Below are 22,796 nucleotides of genomic sequence, written 5' to 3' on the forward strand. Positions count from 1 at the left end.
AACAGGTAGGTTAAATCAAATCAAAACATGTGCAACAGCTTGGTTAGACAAAGAAAATGTCTGTGTCTGAAATCGCCCCCCATACTCTTAAATAGGGCACTATTTGAGGGGACAGCTATTTGTAGTGGTGTCTGAAACCATAGTGGACATTATTGATTGCACTCATTCAATCCCACAATGTACCGCAATAACGGGTGTACAACCGATGTACGCTCAACAGCTACATACCCATACCCATAATGCAACGAGGGTCGTGCCGAATGAATTCCCGCGTCTGACTAGAAGATGGCACCCGCAGCTGAATCATTCATCCATCCATTTTCCAAACCGGTGGTCCAATGTGGGTACAACATAATATAATACAGGTTTAAATTCCTTTTTAATTGATTACTAAATTGTTTAATTCAGTTTTATACATGCTAGTTTCCATTACAGAGTTCAAGACAAATCTTTTCATTATTACTGGAGCTGCCATTTGCTAAGTTTTTTTTAAGTATTATTAAGTACCGCATTAAGTATCGCTACGCCACTAAATGAGTTACTGCATCTGTCTTAGCAATCACTTTTAGCAACGTAAACATATGTTTGCTCTCTATTGATTTTGTTCATTGAAACTTGCTGCATTATGTAGAAGAGTATTGTGAGAGAGATATCGAGTGAACGAGTGTAATACCTGCATTCAGATTTAGCATTTTCCTTCAGGTCAGTCCTATGATTATAATAAAAAATCAGTTTAAATGTTCCCTGCGATATCTTGTCCTTATAAAATTTCTAGTCAAAGCATTTGTCATTTGCGTTTTGTTCCGTTCACAACAACTTTCAATATAAAAGTCTTTGCAACTGAGTGACTCACTCATAAAGACAGTCTTTGCTGTCATCTAATGGCGTAATAACGTAACTTCTGTTGCTGTTCACGGTCAGGGACTATTTTTTCCTGCGGAAGGAAACCTTTTACTGATTTTACTTCATGAAAGTTGCATTGATACATTTTTTTTTTTTTTTGGCCTTAATATTAAATAATATATTAAATAATGTGGTATTAATATTATGTGGTATGTGGTATTAATGTGGTATGTGGTATTAATATTATTATTAAATAATGTGTATATGTATATGTATATGTCTTAATATTAAATAATGTGGTAACTGTTTTATAAAAGCAAAAAGCCCCAAGAATCTGTGGTTTACAGTGAATTTATAACAGCTAAGGGGCGTTGTTAGGCACAACGCAAAGCGGAGTTATTTTTTAAATTTAATTTATTTTTTATTTTTTATTTATTAAACAGCAAGCACAAGCTATTCAAAAGCAGCAGCCCTTCCGGCACACTCAGTGTCCGAAATTCACTCACTCATTTTCACTCACTCCTTCAAGTTAAAGGTGCCCTAGAACTTCTTTTTAAAAGATGTAATATAAGTCTAAGGTGTCCCCTGAATGTGTCTGTGAAGTTTCAGCTCAAAATACCCCATCGATTTTTTTTAATTCATTTTTTTAACTGCCTATTTTGGGGCATCATTAACTATGCACCGACATATAGGTTACGGCCCCTTTAAATCTCGTGCTCCCCCTCCCCCGGAGCTCGCGCTTGCCTTGAACAGCATAAACACAGTTTACACAGCTAATATAACCCTCAAAATGGATCTTTACAAGATGTTCGTCATGCATGCTGCTTGCATACATCGGATCATGTAAGTATAGTATTTATTTGGATGTATTACAATTGATTCTGAATGAGTTTGAGGCTATGCTGCGTGGCTAAAGCTAACATTACACACTGTTGGAGAGATTTATAAAGAATGAAGTTGTGTTTATGCATTATACAGACTGCAAGTGTTTAAAAATGAAAATAGCGATGGCTCTCTTGTCTCTGTGAATACAGTAATAAACGATGGTAACTTTAACCACATTTAACAGTACATTAGCAACATGCTAACGAAACAGAAAGACAATTCACAAATATCACTAAAAAATTTCATGTTATCATGGATCATGTCAGTTATTATTGCTCCATCTGCCATTTTTCGCTATTGTTCTTGCTTGCTTACCTAGTCTGATGATTCAGCTGTGTACATCCAGACGTTCTGCCCTTGTCTAATGGCTTGATCATGGGCTGGCATATGCAAATATTAGGGGCGTACACCCCAACTGTTACGTAACAGTCGGTGTTATGTTGAGATTCGCCTGTTCTTCGGAGGTCTTTTAAACAAATGAGATTTATATAAGAAGGAGGAAACAATGGAGTTTGAAACTCAGTCTATGTCTTTTCCATGTACTGAACTCTTGTTATTCAACTATGCCAATATAAATTCAATGTTTAATTCTAGGGCACCTTTAACTATATTAGGGGCGATTTTGGACACAGCCAATAACTGACAGCTCAAAATAAAAACACAGGGCAAAATATACTAGAGCAAATGAGCAACCAAACAAGACAGGTGAAGAACATAATCAGTAACCATGGAAAAAGTCTATAACTAACTCAAGGAAACAGGAACTGAACACATGCAAAGCAAGGAAATACAAATTAAAAGTCCATAAAAACAGAAACTAAACCAAAACGTGACAATTAAGAAGAAATGCTGTTATTTTTTCATTGGATCACAAAAGGTTAAAGCTCTTTTCCATATGGAGGGAGGACCAAAGTACTCTGCTTTAAAATGCTCCGAAAGGGGAAATACACAATAAAACCACCATAAATGTGGTCTAAATGATTCAAGCATTAGCCTTCTGAAGCCATATGATATGTCTGTGTGATGAAAAGTGATTTATGTCAAACTTGGAACGACATGAGGGTGAGTAAATAATGACAATAATAATGAAACTATCCTTTAAATTGTTACTTATAAAGCAATGGATTTCATCAGAGTGCCACTAATTGTTTTGGTTTGTGTTGCACAACTCTGCCCTGTTGTTTTCCAGTCTAAATTGGTCAAATTAACTTGAATGTCCCTTAGTTTGGCAACACCCAGAAAAGCCTGTTTTTTTTCTGAATCCCATCTGAGCTCTATTTCTTTCTACGCGTCTCTCCCTCTATCTCTCTCATCCATCTAGTCATTTAAACAGGGCTGTTGAGACCTGTCCTGCCAGCTTCCTGTCGCCTGCGGTGATGTCCTGATGTTGGCCAAGAGCGACAACAGAGCGTGTGATTGGGTCATGCAGTGTGATGCTGACGACCAGAGATAACAGAAACGCACACATTCCTCACAGTCTATTGAGCAGACGTGTCAGAGGGTTTAGTGAAAGGGCATCGAGATTGATGCATTTTATTGATCCCATAATAGAAAATCAGGTGTAAGGAAATTAGCTGAGCTGATGGAAAATGGTCTATTGCCATTTCCACTGCATGCATGTGTATACTTTAGTGTCACATGATCCTGGTGTCACATGCTCATTTGGTGCTCAAGAAACATTTCTTATTATTATCAATGTTGAAACAATTGTGCTAGATAATATTTTTGAGAAAACTGTCATAATTTGTTGATGAATAGTAAGGCATTTATTTGAAATAGAAATCTTTAATAAAATTATAAATGTATTTACTGATGCTTTTTATTAATTTAATGCATCCTTGTTAAATAAAAGTATATTAAATTAATTTAACAAAAATCTTTATTTTCTTATTAAATATTCTATTTTACTTATAAATATACATCACATTACAGAAGTAAAATGTGTTGCATGTCATTTCATGTCAAATGGCACATAGATTCATTGATGTACCTCTGCTTTTTGTAACCTAATAACTCCCAAATCTCAGCACTTATGGAATGTATCATGATGTGACAGCTGGTTGGGATGTCTGTGACAGGACAGTAGTGCAACTGAGGAACATTAACCACAAAAAAAGTATTATGTATCTCAGAACTAATTCTGTACAAGCAGCAACCACTCTAAAATTACTGTATCTGTAATTATTAGCTGTATTACTAATATAAGAATCACTATTACTCATATAGGCTTAGGGGTTGGAAAACATTTGCAACATGTGTCGCCATGCCACACCCGAATATATGTGAGCATGCAGCACTTGTGTGATGAGTAATTTCCAGCAATGCCATCTGTGTGCATGACGTTATGGTTGTGATGCCAAGAAAGTTGGCATACAGTACTCCCTTTACTTTGGCTACCATATACTGGCAAATCATGAGATGAATATGCATCTCTTGATCAAAATTGCTGCAGTTGAATACAAGCTTATACAAGACATTTCAATTTAACCATTTAACATCTGCCAGACTTTGGCCTCCATCTCTGCAAAAGCATCCCTGACATCCCTTGGCATCATACATCCATCAGCATCCAGCGGATCCCTGAATCATCCAGAATCAATGCTGCGTCGGCAAAGAATAGCAAGGAGCGTGTGTCTGCATTTTGAGGGTTACTGGAAAAGTGTACAGTATAAAACACTTTACAGTGTCAAAAAACAAAATGAGGGAACAAGGAGCTCTGTTGTAGAATTTGGGATCTTGATAAGTGTGCATTTGTTTCATAATGGGGTAAGGTCTCTGCAGTAGTGGTTTTATATTGACACATCAAATTAGAATAATTTTTGTGATTTTTATCCTGAAAATTGAACGCAGGCTTAATATTTTGTGTTTGTGTTGCTTTTGCATTTGTTACTTAGCCTACTTACATATGTGACAACTAGCCCCCACAAATTAGAATCATTTTTGTGAATTTTATAAAAGTTTTTCTTTTTTTTTTTTTTTTTTAAGAATATTTTTTTCGTGTAAACGTAGGTTGTTGCATTTTTATTCTTCTTGGTTACTGAGATTTGTGACAACTTCCTAATGAGACAACAAGCCCCGGTTTCCTTTTCTTGTTTCAGTATCTATGTATATGTTGTTAGGGGGTGTGACAGCCTCCTCTTTCCATCCATCCATCCAAAACGCATTCTGTCATACCCACTTCCACCTAAACGGATCAAACACAAAGAAGTGAGGACGGTCGGAAGGAGCGCTCATCATCCTCCTCCTCCTCCTCCTCTTCACAGCTGAAGATGGCGGACCCGGCCGAGTGCACCATCAAAGTCATGTGCCGTTTTCGGCCTTTAAACAGTTCGGAGGTGATGAGGGGAGACAAATATATCCCCAAATTTCAAGGAGAGGATAGTGTGGTCATCGGGGTGAGTTTATAATACAATATCATGATGAATTGCCGCATTTGCTCCGCTGTGACACCCGCCGTCCATTTCTATTAGCATCCGCTAACCACCTGCAGACGTATCCTGAGAGAAAATATCATCTTTAATTCTTATCTATGTATCTATTCCTATAAATATGATCATAATTCGTGTTCTATCATTATTCTATGTAGGACATGGTACATGTGAGGCTTTAAATCCGTAACATATTCGCAAGTTGAACAGTTTTTAATCATCGTTAGCTCGATGGCTAACAGTCCTCATATGTAATGCAGCGTATTGTCAAAATGTTTCATTTTGAACTTATAAATAGGAAAAAGCTAAGCTTTTTAGACAATTTAATAATTTTGGATTTTAGAGCAGTTCTAAATGGATTTTGATAAGTGATATGTAACCGCTAGCCCCTGGGCTAATGTTAATCGGTTTGTTTTCATTTAGAAAATAAACAAAAGCTTGCTAAATACAGGGCCTATACATATTTCGCTTATCATACTGAAATAAAAGTTAATATGAGTTTAAAAAAAAAAAAGAGTAAATGTGATCATAACAGTCTGTTATGATTTGGCCTACTTTAATAACGTCAAATGAACAAAGACCATTCGAAGTCATTATTTATTATGGCTATATTATTTGTGCTTCTATTAGAAACAGACAAAGATGTTGGACGTTAGTTAGGCTATATATATATAAAGCCTAATCCAAATGTTCCTACATCTCAGGTTTTAGGTTAGTTTTTTAAAATAAGTTTTATTATTATTATTATTATTATTTATGATTTAGTCTTTAAAAGCATGTTATTTTTGGACAGTTGGAAATGTGAAGGTGAGGTTGTAGTAAGTGATGTTGGCCAGATTTATAAAGTTATTCAAAAATTGTGATTATTAATTATCAATAATGCACTTCAGTTAAAGCATGACTTGAATGCACCTTTTCTCTGATGATAATGTTTTCCATTTCTGAAGTTGAAGCCATTTTTATCTGTTTTGTCTTGGTTTTGTATCTGTTCAGAGACTGTATATATAAAAAATAGGCCTACGTTGCAATAAAATGCTGACATCATTGGTTTGGCATAATAGTCGTCTTCTATTCAGAAAAAAATAAAAAATGTTCCTGGATAGATGTGATGTCTGTTTTCCTATTTTTAACCTATACATCATTACTAATTTATTTGCCTTATAAAAAAGGCTTTACATGCTAGGATTTGTGTAGTTATTCTGTTTTGAGTGGCAGTAGATGATGACTTTTACATATAGTTAAACTACTTGTTTGAACTCATAATATAGTATAGATGTCTATTAAAGTGAAAATGTCCTAAATTTCCCTCATGCAGTCTATGCAATGTACAGCTGGGTATTAGGTGGGGCAGTTTTGTGGTTTTGTTGTGGACAATTTGCCCTGGTAGTTTTTCAGTCTTACAGAGTCGGATTGCAATGCCGTGTCCGAAATTTCGATGCTTGTGACTTCTTTTCATCTTGGCCTTCATTTCTGCAGTGACACATACTGTCTGATCAACACACTTGGACTTTTGTTTTCCAGTGCAGTGATGTGTGGTGTTTTTTTTTTTTGTGCGTGTGCAGCCAAATGAGTTTTCTCTTCCAGCTGTTTTCAGCAAGTCAGCATCAAGCATGCTCTGGTGAAATGGACCGTGCTTGTGAATGGTTTTAGCAGGTGGAAAGATAATAAATTGGGTAATAAATCTTGCTGTAATGAAGGAAACCAAACCTGTCTGTCCAGCTACACATACAAGGATCAGTATTGGGATTATACATGTCTTGTTGTGTTGATATCTGTCTAATTTCACTATTAGCTCATAAGGGAATATGCTGTAATTAGCTCTTTTTCTTTGCTTGTTTCTTTCTTTTATCTCTTTGTCTCTATGCAAATGCAGTGCAACCAACATGTGACGAACCTTCCCATCTCTGTGACCGTTGGGAGTACAATTATAATCCCTCATTGGGAATACTGAGAGTTGTAAACAGTGCTGTTCCATTTCTGGCGATGGAGGAGGCCTCAGGACATTCGGATATACAAAAACACTCTTCACGCAGTCTTGTGATTGTCTGAAGATTTTAAAAGAAGTCATTGGTTTGAAATTCCAAAGCTGTGATATTGTGCATTATTAACATTTCAAATGGTCTTTGACTATTGAGCCTTTTGGTTCACTGAATGTTCAAGATATGTTGTTGTGAAAATGTAAATATTAGTGTTATTGGCGAGGGTTATGCTACATTATATTTGGTTTATAATGCATGGTAAGGTAATGCAAGAAAACATGACAAGAAAGCCACATCCGTATGTCGCTGTACCATTTAAATGTGCTGGAGGGGATATTGATATAATATGTTGTTATTGTAAAATCTTAATTCAAATAAAGCTAAAATAAAATCTAAATATTACATGCAAAAATTAAATGAGAATAAAAAATGTTGCCTTGGTAATTAATAGTAGAAGTAGAAGTGAAAGGAGAAGTGATAAAATTACTAAAACTTAAATATAAAGCTAAATGGAAATTTACAAAAACACATATAAAATGAGAACTGAAAATATCAAAATAAAAGCTGATTCAAAATGTTAAGTATATTAATAATTCAATACTAATGCTGATTAATTGTCTGATATTTAGCCATTTTAAGATTAATAAAAGTGTCATCTCTGAATAAACTGACTTAAATAATAATAATAATGAACATATGATAAATAAATGATAATAAAGCATTGTCAGTACATAATACACATTCTGTTTTCAAATATTTTTAGAGATTGTGAGAATGACATTTGTGTACATTTCATTTGCTGTGATTAGGGATGTGTAGAGATATACATTTATAGATTTAAGATATCTAATAGTAGCACTGACCTTTGAAGACTAATATTGGTCAACCTCTAGTTAAAATGAATTTTAAATATAGGCTTGTGGTATGGTTGGTCATTATTGTGTTAGTTAGAGGTTGGCTAGACTAATCTGCTTAGCTGTGTTACATTCACAGCTGTTTCCTCAACTGGTTAATCTACTCCTGTGTTTAGAGTGGCATGGTGAGGAAATTTGGCATTTGGATGCATGATAAGACCTCAGTCTGGTGTGGATGGGTCATGTCAACCCATTTCAACCAATCAGTGTGCCTGCTAATGAGCAGATTCATTGCAGAACTTGCTTCTGTAACCTTCAAATTCATTCGGTGAAGAAGTTATCAGACTGATTTAAACCAATGTGTTGAATGATTCATTTAAAGAAGAGTCATTTGCATGTGACTCGAGCTACAGCTTGTTCACTTCTATGTTTGTTTTTGCTTTCCATAGAGGACTTATTTTCTTCAGTATATAAGACACCGGCTTTATTGCGGGAACCCTGCTGTTTGTGTTAAAGGTTAGAGCCATTCATAACAGTAGGGAAGGATGTTTTGTACTTAAGCCTGTAATAATGAGGTTCTTGTTTAGTTCTTTTAGGTGTAAAATGTTTCTCTGAAGGATCATCTTTGAGTCTTATGACAGTAGTCTGCTGATTCAGAGTTGTATATAAAGAGAAACACGCATATGCATAATGACCAATCATTCATTCTCTGTTTTCCTTTCTCTCCAGGGTAAGCCGTATATGTTTGATCGCGTGTTTCAGTCTAACACTACTCAGGAGCAGGTTTACAACGCTTGTGCTCAGAAGATTGTTAAAGGTGAGGAACGAGTCATCTGGAGGCATGGATACCTGATTCATTTAAAATGAAAATTCTGTCACCCTCATGTTGCCATTAATATTATTTGGTATAATAGTTTGTTGATATTAATTAAGCATCACTAAATATTGTATTTGAGACCATGAGATCATATTCAAATGGTATATTTTGTTGTCTTTGTGCCTTGCAGATGTGCTTGAGGGTTACAACGGTACAATATTTGCTTATGGACAAACATCCTCTGGAAAAACACACACCATGGAGGTGAAAATGAATCTAGAAATAAAAATAATCAGTGTCTGATGATTTTCAAATATTAGGTACTTTAGTTTTAGGAAACCTAGTGTGGTTTTGTTACTGATTTCAGTTGTTTTAGGGTTTAACATTCTGCTGATGATTTTTGCTAATCAGGACTATCAGTGCATTTACTGTACCTTCAATCATCACGCATCATCATGGCGATTCAATGTGTGTTTGTGCGATCGTTTAGGGGAACCTGCACGATTCTGATGGCATGGGCATCATTCCAAGGATCGTCCAGGATATATTCAACTACATTTACTCCATGGATGAAAACCTGGAATTCCATATCAAGGTTTGAAATGCATGACAAATCAGTGTTGGTTATTCAGAGGGTTCCCACTGACATTTTCAGACCTAGAAAAGCCACATGAATTAGGCATTGAAACTTCTTTGTGCTCATCCTTAGATTTTTAATGGCCTTGTCTTTACTTTTTGTCTGTGCAATCTCTATAAAAGGGATTTATAATGTTTTCTAAAATGGATGTTCTTTTGAACTTTCTATTCATCAAATAATCCTGAAAAAATGTATTACAGTTTCCACAAAAGTATTAAGCAGCACAACTGTTTTTAACATTGATGATAATCAGTAACATATTCATATTAGCAAATTGGCATATTAGAATGATTTCTGAAGGATCATGTGACACTGAAGACTGAAAATATAACTTTGCCATCAAAGGAATAAATTACTTTTTAAATGTATTACAAAATAAAACATTACTTTAAATTGTAATATTTCACAAAAAAATTGTTTTACTGGATTTTTGATGCATACGATACTTTAAAAAAACATTATAAAAATGTTTACTGTCCCCAAACTTTTGAACAGTAGTGTATTAATTTTATGACTGCTGGTAATTAAACTGTAAAACTCACAGAGATCGTCTGCATTGGCAGGTCTCCTATTTTGAGATTTACCTGGACAAGATCAGGGACTTGTTGGATGGTACGTATGACTAAATATGAAATCAAATATAAGAATTCCATAATATTTTGCATTGTTTTATGTATGAGATTGTATATTAGAATCTTCTGTCATATTATAATAATAAATATAGCTGCGATCAGCACATGCGTAAAAAGTATTATGTTTTAATTAGTAAGCCTGTAACTCTCTTGATCAAAGATGGAAAAGACCATTTACAGCAAATACAGGCAATTTACCATAGAAAATATAGTTTTTAAAGCTTTTTAACAGTTATCGAGGTTGAGCCAAAAACCGAGGACTAGTTTGCCAAAGTCGTTTTTTGAAATAATCTCCAATATTTAACGAAAGGTTCGATGGACAGCGGCGGTCCTAGAGGCAAAGTTGCTCTACCATATGGTATGAATGTTGTGAGTGTGCACGGAAAATCGCGACACACGATCCTTTATGATCAAAGGCGCCTCCTGGTGGGTGATTTCTTTAAAATTTCTCACAGGCCCAGCGAGTTTTGTTCTGATCGGCCTTCATTACCCAAAAATGAAAATTTGATGTTTATCTCCTTACCCCCAGCACATCCAAGATGTAGGTGACTTTTTTTCTTCAGTAGAACACAAATGATGATTTTTAACTCCAACCGCTGCTGTCTGTCAGTCAAATAATGCTAGTGAATGGGAACTTCTGCTATAAGAGTAAATAAAACTTGCATAGACAAGTCCAAATTAAACCCTGTGGCTCGTGATGATACATTGATGTCCTAAGACACGAAACGATTGGTTTGTGCGAGAAACCGAACAGTATTTATATGATTTTTTTACCTCTAATACACCACTATGTCCAACTGCGTTCAGCACTCGGTTAGTAAGGTCTGATCGCGCTCTGACAACGGCAGTGATGTCTTGCTCTCATTGAAGTATATGCGCGAGACATTGCTTCCGCTGTCAGAGCGCGATCGTCACGAGCCGCAGGGTTTAATTTGGACTATGCAAGTTTTATTTACTCTTATAGCAGAAGTTCCCATTCACTAGCATTATTTGACTGACAGACGGCAGCGGTTGGAGTTAAAAATCATAATTTGTGTTCTACTGAAGAAACAAAGTCACCTACATCTTGGATGCGCTGGGGGTAAGCAGATAAACATCAAATTTTCATTTTTGGGTGAACTATCCCTTTAACCGTGTCCGATAGCTGCTCAAAATTCATTGGCCGATGGCAGATGTTTTTTTTATGTTTCAGTGTCCTCGTAGACAATCACCTCGGACAAAGACGCTGCATGCCAATTTTCAAGTCAATCGGACTAACGGTGTAGTAGTAATAGCAGTTTTCATGTTTTTTTTCCTGTTATAGTGCCACCAAATGGGCTGTTGCCACGTCCTTCTTCACGCGACCACAGAATGAGCACTTACATACGTGTGCTGAGTTTGGTGAAAATATCTCATACCATTCACGAGTTATAGCATTTTAGTAAAAGTGGCTCCACCCACTTCAGATGTTTTGGCAGCCCTTGGGGACCGTGAAGCGAAATGTCATCTTTTTATTTATAATTATTGACAATCAGACTTCGGAGAATCTCACTGCACTGGTTTGGGTCTGATCGGGACAAAAACCCAGGACTAGTTTGCAAAAGTAGGTTTTTCAAAAAATCCAAAATACCCGAAAATTTCGTCGAGAACGATGAGCAAATCCAAGGCATGCATTTTGTCCATCTTGAGCCAAGGACTCCAACTATATACGACACTTGAGCCTATGCTTAACGGTTCAGGAGAAATTAGCCATTTTGTCCTTTTTGCCGCTGTAACGGTGAGAGTACTACCAGCCCTCAAAGTTTCAAGTCTCTGTGGCTTACGGTTTGGTCTGCCCGATCACTTTTAGGGGAGAATGCTTAACCTTGGAAATTTTAACAGTTAAAATAGGGTTTCAGCACTATGCAAGTTCTTTCCTTGAGAAATAATTTAAAATCAGCAATTCTGTCTCTCTTTCAGTATCTAAGACCAACCTGTCTGTACACGAAGACAAGAACAGAGTTCCTTACGTAAAGGTGAGGCTTTGTTTTAGTAATTCTCTGTGGATGTATTGGTGTAGTAGTGGTTCAAATCTCTTTCTCCATCTGCAGGGTTGTACTGAACGGTTTGTGTGTAGCCCGGAGGAAGTGATGGACACTATTGATGAAGGCAAATCCAACAGACATGTGGCTGTCACAAGTAAGCCCATGCAAATCAGTCAGACATGGTGCATAGTCTTATTTTAGCAGGCTGAACTTTTCCACACCTGTTGAGTTTTATTAGTGAGAGTAGTTTCAGGACGTTCTTCCTTATTTGACTGCTTTAGAAATGTTTATACAATCTAAAGGTTTTCCTGTTGTGTGCATGTAGTCTAAGTTGAGTCAAAACGGACACTCATGTTTTCTCTGTGGTGCGTGTGTGTGTCAGACATGAACGAGCACAGCTCCAGGAGTCACAGTATCTTCCTGATAAACGTCAAGCAAGAGAACACACAGACGGAGCAGAAACTGAGTGGGAAACTCTTCCTGGTGGATTTAGCAGGAAGTGAGAAGGTAATCATTCTACTTCTCTCTTTTCTCTTCCTCTTTCACTTGTTCTCTACATTTCACAGACATATTTAACACAGCTGTTTTTATCTGGTTTTCACTTCAGGATATTGTTTTAACCCCGTAATACTAAATGTGATTTGAGTAGTTCCTTATTAAAGAGGACCTGTTAAGCTTTTTTTTTTAAATTTTCAACATTTTATAGTGTAATGTTGCTGTTTGATTGTGAAAAACATCTGCAAAGTTACAAAGAGCGAAGTCCATTCCAGAAGGAGTTATTCTCTATATCTGTTTCTGAACTCCCTGAAACATCTTTCAAATCTTGAGTTTTCTTCCGGGAGCGAACACCTCACAATATTCCTCATTTGAATAATTCCTGCTCAAGGCATGCGCAAAATGAAGAGCATGAGGCCTGGTTGATTTGCGTTAGTAGTGTGTTGAAACTAGGGCTGCATGATAAATCGTACGATTTGAAAAAAAACATTGAAATCACGCTTAAACGATTTGTCCTAGTGCGATTATGAAATCGCATAGCTTCAATTATTTTTTTTTTATGCGTGGCTTGTCAGTGAATTATGGCTCCAAATGCTAATCCATCTGAAAACATCTGAAAGTTTGAATCGCTTATAATGTGCATTTGAAAAAACAACAAGCGTCAAACATCTTTCCAGACATGAGAAGCATTTATTAATATCTTGTCCAACAAAAGAAAACATTTAATAATATGTTTTACTCCAAACTCACTTCATAACAACAGTTGAGCATCCTTCTGTCAGATGAAGTGGCTTCTTACACAGAATATGGCAGTCGTGTGTTTATTAATCATGTTTAATCAATCAAAACGTTTCAATCTTTTGTTTATTCAGCTACAGCGATTGTATAGGATTTCCTGGAATGACGCGTGTTCTACTTCGGCAGCAAGGCATATTTGCAGTTTCTGCCCGAAAGCGCCCTCTGGCTTTCAGATGGAGAAGCATTTACTACTGATCACAGAGCCGTACAACTCTGACAAGCTACGCGTGAAATAATCGCAGCCTTTGCCAAATCGCGTGCGATAAATTTGCGATAAATCGTGCAGCCCTAGTTGAGACTCAGTTATGGTAATGGCCGGGACATTTCCGAAATGCGTTTGAAGCAGTTGACCAATCACAACACACTGGTCCAGCTGACCAATCAGAGCACATTGCGCTTTTTTTGAAAGAGGGGCTTCATAGTGACAGGAACTAAACAGAGTGTTACTGACAGACTGGGAAGAGAGGTGCTGCAACAATGTAAAATGTCTGAAAAATAATGTTTTTTTTGAACATTCAAGCATGAAAACCTATTCTAGTAGACTCCAAAAACAAAAAGTCAAAACTTCGTGAAAGGGCATAATAGGTCCTCTTTTAATATTGGTTTCATTTCTGGCAGCGCTGTTTCTGATTTGATGTTTTTGACTGCAGGTCAGTAAAACCGGAGCAGAAGGTGCTGTGTTGGATGAAGCCAAAAACATTAACAAATCTCTTTCAGCTCTGGGAAACGTCATCTCCGCTCTGGCTGAAGGATCGGTGGGTCTGATGCACCTGAGTTTTACAATTATATACGATTACCTGTCGGAACAGTAATGAATGAATATTTCTTTCCCCTGTCAGACGTACGTTCCTTACAGAGACAGTAAGATGACGAGGATCTTGCAGGATTCTCTGGGTGGGAACTGCAGGACCACTATAGTGATCTGCTGCTCTCCATCCTCCTTCAATGAGGCTGAGACTAAAACTACGCTCATGTTCGGACAGAGGTGAGTGGACACGCACACATTGAGTTTAATGAGAGTTTTAATGAAACTTTAGTGCTGAGCGTCAAGTCATTTTACGGTTCCTACTCTCAGAGCAAAGACCATTAAGAACACAGTGTGTGTGAACGTGGAGCTGACAGCAGAGCAGTGGAAGAAGAAGTATGAAAGGGAGAAAGAGAAGAACAAGACTCTCAAGAACACCATCACCTGGTTGGAGAACGAGCTCAACCGCTGGAGGAACGGTACTGAAACGAAACACGCACACTTTATATACATTCAGCTGTATTTACGGAGAATTACACATAACTGCATTGAATTTTGTATGTTTTTAGGTGAGAGCGTCCCCATTGAAGAGCAGTATGATAAGGAGAAGGCAAACGCAGAAGTTCAGGCCCTGGATAATGTGGTGAATAATGATAAACTCACCTCATCTCCCAGCATACCCGCCCTCAAATTCACTGACGCTGAGCGTGAGAAGTGTGAGGCTGAATTAGCTAAACTCTACAAACAGCTGGATGACAAGGTGAGACAAATTACTAAGCTTAAATAATGAATGAATGAAGCCTTCAGACTAGTATCGACCTAGCTATAGTATACATTACTGTTCAAAAGTTTAGGGTCAGTAAGAAAGTAATACTTTCATTTAGCACATGTGCATTAAATTGATCAAAAGTGACACTAAATGGCATTTATTATATATATATATATATATATATATATAAGGATTCTTTGATGAAAAGAATATTCATTGCATTTATTTGAAATAAAAAGTTTTTATTTTATAAATGCCATTTAGTGTCACTTTTGATCAATTTAATGCACATGTGCTAAATGAAAGTATTACTTTCTTACTGACCACATACACACATACATATATATATATATATATATATATATATATATATATATATATATATATATATATATATATATATATATATATGTATATGTATATGTGTGTGTGTGTGTTATTTTAAATTTGAATATTTAACATTTTACTATTCGTATTACTGTTTTACTGTATTTTTGATCAAATAAATGCAAACTTGATGAGCATAAAAGACTCTTATTGACCTTTAAGGGAATATTATTAACTATCAGTTACCCTGCTCTCTAGACATTGATATTTGCTATAGATAAATTTGTCTGTCATTAATTTCAACTATTAATTTGTCAACATGATCATTCTTTCTAGATTATTTTGCTGTCATATTACAGTACAAACATCAGCATGATCATGAAAAAAAAAATTCAGTATTATTTTGATGATAAGCTTAACATCAGTGTCATACATCAGCGCCATTTGACATGAATGTCAATTTTCAGCTGACTGACTTGTTGACTGTGAAATTTGCATTTTAGGCCTGATGCTCCTTGTGTTACTTATTCATATTAACGTAAAAAAACAACAACAAAAAAAGTCTGTTCGTAATAATGTAAAAACATACAATTCTGCTATAAAATCATCAAGATTTTCTTCATAGACACATTTGTTAGATTAATTCTGTCTCTCTCTTTCTCTCTCTCTGTGCTGTCTACCTGTAGGATGATGAGATAAATCAGCAGTCTCAGCTGGCTGAGAAACTCAAGCAGCAGATGCTGGATCAGGAAGAGGTGAGAGCTGAACATAGATATCAGACTTGCATTATTTCCCATTAAAAAGAACAGTGTCCTGTCTCCTAGTTGACTGTGAATCAATTAGAGACTTGAGAGTTGGGATTTGTCTTTTGCCATTAAGAACTTTAAATTAAAGGCATTAAGAGCTCTAAATGATAAATAACATTCCGGCCTAGTGGTTAGCTCCTTACATGTTGAGCTCTGGTGCTGAACAGGATGAAGCAGGTTTGAATCTGGACCGTGTTATGTCCCATCACAAGAATTTTACCCTAATGTTGAGCAACATGCTTGATGACACTAATGTTACAATACAAAAAAAATCTTAATTTGTATTGTAGCTGCTGGCCTCAACGCGGAGGGACCATGACAACCTGCAGGCGGAGCTCACCCGTCTGCAGATGGAGAACGAGGCGTCTAAAGAAGAGGTGAAGGAGGTGCTGCAGGCTCTGGAGGAGCTCGCAGTCAACTATGATCAGAAGAGTCAGGAGGTCGAGGACAAGACCAAGGAGTTTGAAACCCTGAGTGAAGAGCTCAACCAGAAATCTGTGAGGATAAACTCTCATTCTTTACTCTATAATATATATAATATATTACTATTAGTGCTGTCAAAATTATTGCGTTAATGCATGCTATTATTTTTTTCAGTTTTACACATTAAGAATATTTAGCACATTTAACACAGCATCTGTTTTTTTCTGTCATAATTTGGCTAGCGTTCTGATTCTTTGATCACACTCTTATTCACGCAAAGGCTTTTAAACCATTCAATTGCCATAAGACAAATAAGAGTGCGCCGTCTGTGAATGTCATGTCTGTGTGACACACACGACTCGTGTATCGAGTTCTCTTTTACGCTTAAACAATAACACAGAATTATGCCAAAATGCCCGTTTTGTCGAGTATCCTCCTAAGAACAGTCTTAAATGAGTTAAATAACATCTTAAATTAACTTAAAGAGTTGTGAGAAAATGAGATGTGCATCAGATCCGTGTCATGTTTGGCAGCGGCAGCTCTTAAAGTCACAGCAGCCTAATAAACCAGTTGCTGTGATGTCTGTCGTTAATGTTAATCAAAGAACAAATGTAACAGAGAAAATTGTAGCTTTAATAAGGATTAATATATTTTTAATTTATAATTTATGCAGTGAAGGCTGTAAAGTATTTGATAACTTCAATTTCTGTATATTTCCTACCTGTTAGACAGGAAGGCCACAGCTTATATGACATTTATTATAATGGGTTTATGTGAAGTTTGTTAAGCTCCCTTAAATTAATAATTATTTTTTAATGTTGAAATTGATAGCTTTGAATGTCTATAATTAATGTTTGAGAAAATATTTCATAGACACATCAGTACCAGTACCAGTATTAGTATCAGTGATACTGGCCTTCATCCATAAATAGATGGATGACAAAAACAAATATTAAAAATATATGATTTTTAAGTTGTTTCTGTGTTAATTTGGAGAGTAACTATGAAATTATTACAATATAAAAATATTAAAATGTTTTAATCACGATTAATTACAGAAAAATGTGTGATTAATTAGTTAATTTTTTTTAATTGATTGACAGCACTAGTTACTATATAAAATATATGTAAAATGGGAAGGTACCTATAATAGTGCCAGATCATATTTTTAAGTATGCATTGGTATTATTTGGCTAATCTCAGCTGTGTTTTTGCAGAGCGTTCTCGCATCTATTGACTCTGAGCTGCAGAAACTGAAGGAAATGACTAACCATCAGAAGAAGAGAGTCACTGAGATGATGTCATCACTGCTTAAAGACCTGGCCGAGATCGGCATCGCCGTAGGCAGCAATGACATTAAGGTAACAAGGCAAAGAACCGTAACTTTTCTTTTACTTTGTCATTTAATATTTGTCTCTTCACTCTTGCTGTTTAATTTCCTTTGCATTGTTTCAACTGCTCACCCTCCTCTCTAACCTCAATTATTTTTCTTTCTTTATCTTTGTTTCTTTTTCTCTGTCTATGTAGCATGAGGGTGGAGGTCTCATTGATGAAGAGTTCACCGTGGCTCGTCTGTACATCAGTAAGATGAAGTCGGAGGTGAAGACTCTGGTGAAGCGCAGCAAACAGCTGGAGAGTGCTCAGGCCGAGAGCAACAAGAAAATGGATGAGAACGAAAAAGAGCTCGCAGCCTGTCAGCTCCGTATCTCTCAGGTAAACGGGAGGAAAAGATAAAGCAACAAATCTTCCGTCTTATTGGAGTAGTTCATTCAAAAATGAAAATTTCATTATTTACTTACCCTTGAAGCATTTTAAACTTGTTTGAGATTTTTCTACTGTACATAAAAGAATAAATTAAGAGTTCATAAGCTGCTCTTCTGGTAAAACCAGACTTATGTTTTATCAGGTGTAATTAATGTATGACTGTTGCTAAATAATAGCATAATAGCAATAATAGCATGCCGTTTCAAAAAATCCTGAGATTTATTTGTGTTTGTCTACAGTATGAGGCAAAGATCAAGTCCCTGACAGAGTATCTGCAAAACATCGAACAGAAGAAGAGACAGTTAGAGGAGAACGTTGACTCTCTCAATGAGGAACTGGTCAAACTCAGCGCCCAGGGTACAAATAGACACACCTTCTTCTCTTTCTTCTCATGAATGCATTTTAATAGCCGCTCTTGTGGTGAGATTGCATTGGGCATGAAAGGCTTGTTTTTGTGATGAAGCTTATTTTCCTTTGTGCAGAGAAAGTTCATGCAATGGAGAAGGAGAATGAGATGCAAAGTGCTAATGAAGTGAAGGTAAGCATGGTAAGGTATTGTTTGTTAGTTGCCCATTAAACTGTAAATGCACCGTTTATATGTTCTGCAGTTTAGATTGCATCAATTCAGAAGGTGGCTTGTCATTTCCTTTCATTTTAAAGGAGAGATGTAATTTATCATTTTCTTTGTATATTATTGGACAGACTGCAGTCGAGCAGCAGATCCAGAACCACAGAGAAGCTCATCAGAAACAGCTAAGCAGTCTTAGAGATGAGCTGGAGACCAAGGAGAAACTCATCACTGAACTGCAGGAGTAAGACACATACATATGCTCATCTTCATGCACTGAATCAGGGCCTCATGTGCTCAGGCTCATTTTTCTCGCTTTGTTTTTTGTCTGCAGTCAGAACCAGAAGATCATGTTGGAGCAGGAGCGCTTGAAGGTGGAGCACGAGAAACTCAGATCCACTGACCAGGAGAAGAGCCGCAAACTGCACGAGCTCACGTATGACGCGCACCGAACATGCAGAGATTTGAGTAGTGTGCGGGAAAAGTTATGTCTGGTGTGTTCATGATGAAATATGTTTTTAGGGTGATGCAGGACAGAAGGGAACAGGCCAGACAGGATCTCAAAGGCCTGGAGGAGACAGTGGTAGGTCATTTTGTTCTGTGCTTGAAAGATGATTCTTACAATCGTCGTTTGTATGTATGCATGGTCTGATCGTTCACTTCTCCTCAGGCCAAAGAACTGCAGACTCTTCATAATCTGAGGAAGCTCTTTGTTCAGGATCTGGCCACACGGGTGAAGAAGGTACAACCATTGTAGTTTAGAGTTAAAAAGTTACTCCAGATAATGAAAATAGTTTCAATGTGGATATTAAAAGCTAAATGTTTTATAAGTTCCTAAATGTATCTGTCATTTTCTTTAAAGACTTTTTCTGTCAACTAATTTCTCGTTTGGGAAGGACATATTGAAGAGGGTGTCCCTTCTTTATTTTAATTTTTTACTTTATAGTTAGTTAATTTTATTTTTAAAATGTATTTTATTTTTTATTTTTTTGTAATTATTATTTTTATTTTATATTTTATTTTACTTTTTTTTTGTGCTTTTTTTTTATTTTATTTTACTTTTTTTTACTATTTTAATGTAATCTTTAAATTTTTTTTACTTTTATTTAATTTATCTTTTAATAATTGTTCATCTTTAAATCAGTCCTGTCAAAGCTAATAAACTAGACATCATAAAACTCCAGTTATGACTTTATGATCCACTCTCAGACAGGCCTGAATTATGTATTAACGTATATTTCAGAGTGCTGAGATGGACTCAGATGACACTGGCGGCAGTGCGGCGCAAAAACAGAAGATCTCATTCCTTGAGAACAACCTTGAACAGCTCACTAAAGTGCACAAGCAGGTAAAAACACACTTTCTAAAAATCAGATACCACGTGCATTCTCTCACAACACACACACACACACACACACACACACACACACACACACACACACACACACACACTCACTGTCTCTTTCTTTTCTCTGTGTAGCTGGTACGTGATAATGCTGACCTGCGCTGTGAGCTGCCCAAGCTAGAGAAGCGCCTGCGGGCGACGGCGGAGCGCGTGAAGGCTCTGGAGTCTGCGCTCAAAGAGGCCAAAGAGAACGCAGCACGTGACCGCAAACGCTATCAGCAGGAGGTGGACCGCATCAAAGAGGCGTCAGAGCCAAGAACATGGCCCGCAGAGGACACTCTGCACAGATCGGTTAGTATGCACACACTAAGCTAAGTGATATGTCTTTCAGCATGCTTGAAAGTTGCAAGGGACTTAGAGAGGGTTGAGAATATCACAAAGGAAATGGTGAAAAGTTTTTGATTGCTAACATGAAGCTTTTTTTAGGGATGCTAATAGATTAAAATGATTAATCATGGTTTATTTCATGATTTCTTTTAATTAAACACAATGGCCAGTTTTGAAGCTTTTCAGGTTGTTGTCTTAAGGCTGGAATACACAAGACTTTTAAAATTGGAACAGATTTTAAAAACCTAGGCATCATAAAAAAAAGTCTGATCCTCAGTCGTTTAAACTTATTCCAACTCTTGACTTTCTGCAACTGGCATTGAATGGTCCAGACTGCAAATCAGGGCAAAAATATGTGCAAACATTATTCTAGCCTTTTTACGTGGGGTTTTTGATTGATAGATTTAGTTGACCGGGTCTAACTACTCATATTTCCTCCTTTCACAGCCAAACCAATCAGACCAGGTCAGCCCCCTGTCGCATCTCCCACCCACCCCAATGTCAACCGCTCAGGGGCGGGGCTCTTCCAGAACAACCAATCATCAGTGGGCATCCGTGGTGGAGGCGGAGTCAAACAGTAAAATAAGTGAGTAGATGCTGCATATTACTCGCAGATATGTCACATTATGGAGGTAAAATGGGTTGTGAGTATCATTTAAATATTTCTTTTCAGTGTCTTGCTCCTTTTTTACTCTGTCTCTTTCTTTCTCACTGTTTCCAGCTGTTGAATGCTGAACATAACCCCAGTAGCCCCAGCTGAAGCTGATATCACCCCAAAAAGCTAAACAGGCATTCCACAGCACGGGAGGGTTCAATACTATACATATGAAAATGAATATAAGTATATATATGTGTATGAAACATGAAATACTATCCCCGTCTGGGCTGTACAGTTGTTCCTCCATTCTTATCTCTTATATCTTCCCTTTAAAAATATAAAGAAAAAAAAGACAGGCTTTTTGCACCAGTGGACACGTGTGTAACTAGCGTGTATCTCTTCACTCTTGCACAGTCGGTTTCTGCTCACATCCTGCTCTCCACGTCCCTCACTGTGCCAAGTTGAATGTATTACAAAATTAAGGAAAAAAAGACAGAAAAGAATGAAAAACGGTAAAAAGGAAAAAAAAAAAAAAAACTACTAGCTGCGTTATTTTAGCCTTATTTATATACATTCACATTTTGGGTTTGTTTAGAGAGTTAGCTTGTTCTCCTCTCTTGCTTTGAGTAGTTTCTATTGAACATTTCACCTAAATAAGTTAAACACTACAATTGGACTGTATATATATATATATATAAATATATATAATATGAACCATTGAGTTAGTTTTTGTGATGATGGACATTCTCAGAAGTAATGATTTAAATTATGATAAAAGGGTCGTCTGAAAGTGGACAGACAAGATGCAGTTCCATGAAATGAGAATGAAAAGGCTGCTTAATGTAGACGCACCTGAGCTACAGGTATATTTAAAGCACTGTATGAACACATAACGAGTAATCATTGTTACAGCATAAAGACCTACGTGTATGTCACAGCCGTAGCTAGGTTTAAAAAAAACAATAATACTAATGTCACTTGGTCATTTTGACATTTCAATATTTAACTTTAGTTCTCACTATTTAAACAGGTAGAGTTTGCCGTATCGATGTTGCTCCGTAGATCAGTCACTACAAATTATTAAAAATCACGTCCTCTTAGTTTTGCCTAAAATATTCCTGGAAAGGATTGTAATTACATTGTTTTTGAGGCATGGAACCTTGCATTTAATTTGAGAGGCAGTTGACCCAACATTAAAAAAATATATATTGTCATTTATTCACCCTCATGTTATTCCAAACCTGTTTGGATTATTCATGCAACACTAAAGGATATCAATCTTTACGTTACGACAATTTCAAGCTCCAAAAAGGACACCATTAAAGTAGTTTATATGACTCTGGTGTCATGCCATTCTAAACAAACTGAAATGTATGTCGTTATTCACTTCAGATGTTCTAAAATCCCAATTTGTGCCATTTGTTTACAAGACATTATGGCATTTGGCATCACTGACATCAAACCTTCCACAAATCTCTTTATGCACCATGTTTTCAGTGGTTTTAATGGTGTTTTTGTAGCTCCTTTTCACTGTTTTCATTTTAGAAAAACGTCTGTTTCACAGAAAAAGGAAATTCATAATTAAATTCATCACATTCATTTGGGAGGACATGAAAGTGTGTAAATGATGACAAAAGCTTTTTTTTTTTTTTTTTGGTGAACTGTCCCTTGTTAAGAAACTCCCTGTAAAAGC

The 22,796-nt window shown here is 36.5% G+C and overlaps 1 protein-coding gene across 1 annotated transcript in view; it reads left to right on the plus strand.

Moving 5' to 3' along the window:
* Nucleotides 1-4,857: 4,857 nt before the first annotated feature.
* The window catches only part of kif5bb (kinesin family member 5B, b), a 19,280-nt gene continuing 1,341 nt past the window's right edge, over nucleotides 4,858-22,796 (plus strand). The window contains 27 exon segments of the mRNA XM_048169911.1: nucleotides 4,858-5,123; nucleotides 8,719-8,806; nucleotides 8,997-9,070; nucleotides 9,297-9,401; nucleotides 10,007-10,055; nucleotides 12,014-12,069; nucleotides 12,145-12,232; nucleotides 12,461-12,585; nucleotides 14,022-14,126; nucleotides 14,211-14,356; nucleotides 14,447-14,595; nucleotides 14,686-14,876; nucleotides 15,899-15,967; nucleotides 16,309-16,515; nucleotides 17,659-17,802; nucleotides 17,969-18,154; nucleotides 18,445-18,562; nucleotides 18,688-18,743; nucleotides 18,908-19,017; nucleotides 19,108-19,209; nucleotides 19,296-19,356; nucleotides 19,444-19,515; nucleotides 20,017-20,121; nucleotides 20,254-20,419; nucleotides 20,422-20,469; nucleotides 20,953-21,091; nucleotides 21,227-22,796. The exon segment at nucleotides 21,227-22,796 is cut by the window's right edge and continues 1,341 nt beyond it. Coding sequence (XP_048025868.1) covers nucleotides 4,998-5,123; nucleotides 8,719-8,806; nucleotides 8,997-9,070; nucleotides 9,297-9,401; nucleotides 10,007-10,055; nucleotides 12,014-12,069; nucleotides 12,145-12,232; nucleotides 12,461-12,585; nucleotides 14,022-14,126; nucleotides 14,211-14,356; nucleotides 14,447-14,595; nucleotides 14,686-14,876; nucleotides 15,899-15,967; nucleotides 16,309-16,515; nucleotides 17,659-17,802; nucleotides 17,969-18,154; nucleotides 18,445-18,562; nucleotides 18,688-18,743; nucleotides 18,908-19,017; nucleotides 19,108-19,209; nucleotides 19,296-19,356; nucleotides 19,444-19,515; nucleotides 20,017-20,121; nucleotides 20,254-20,419; nucleotides 20,422-20,469; nucleotides 20,953-21,086 — 2,880 coding nt within the window. The 5' untranslated portion in view covers nucleotides 4,858-4,997 and the 3' untranslated portion in view covers nucleotides 21,087-21,091; nucleotides 21,227-22,796.

Source organism: Megalobrama amblycephala, linkage group LG20, assembly GCF_018812025.1.
Source record: "Megalobrama amblycephala isolate DHTTF-2021 linkage group LG20, ASM1881202v1, whole genome shotgun sequence".
NCBI lineage: Eukaryota > Metazoa > Chordata > Actinopteri > Cypriniformes > Xenocyprididae > Megalobrama > Megalobrama amblycephala.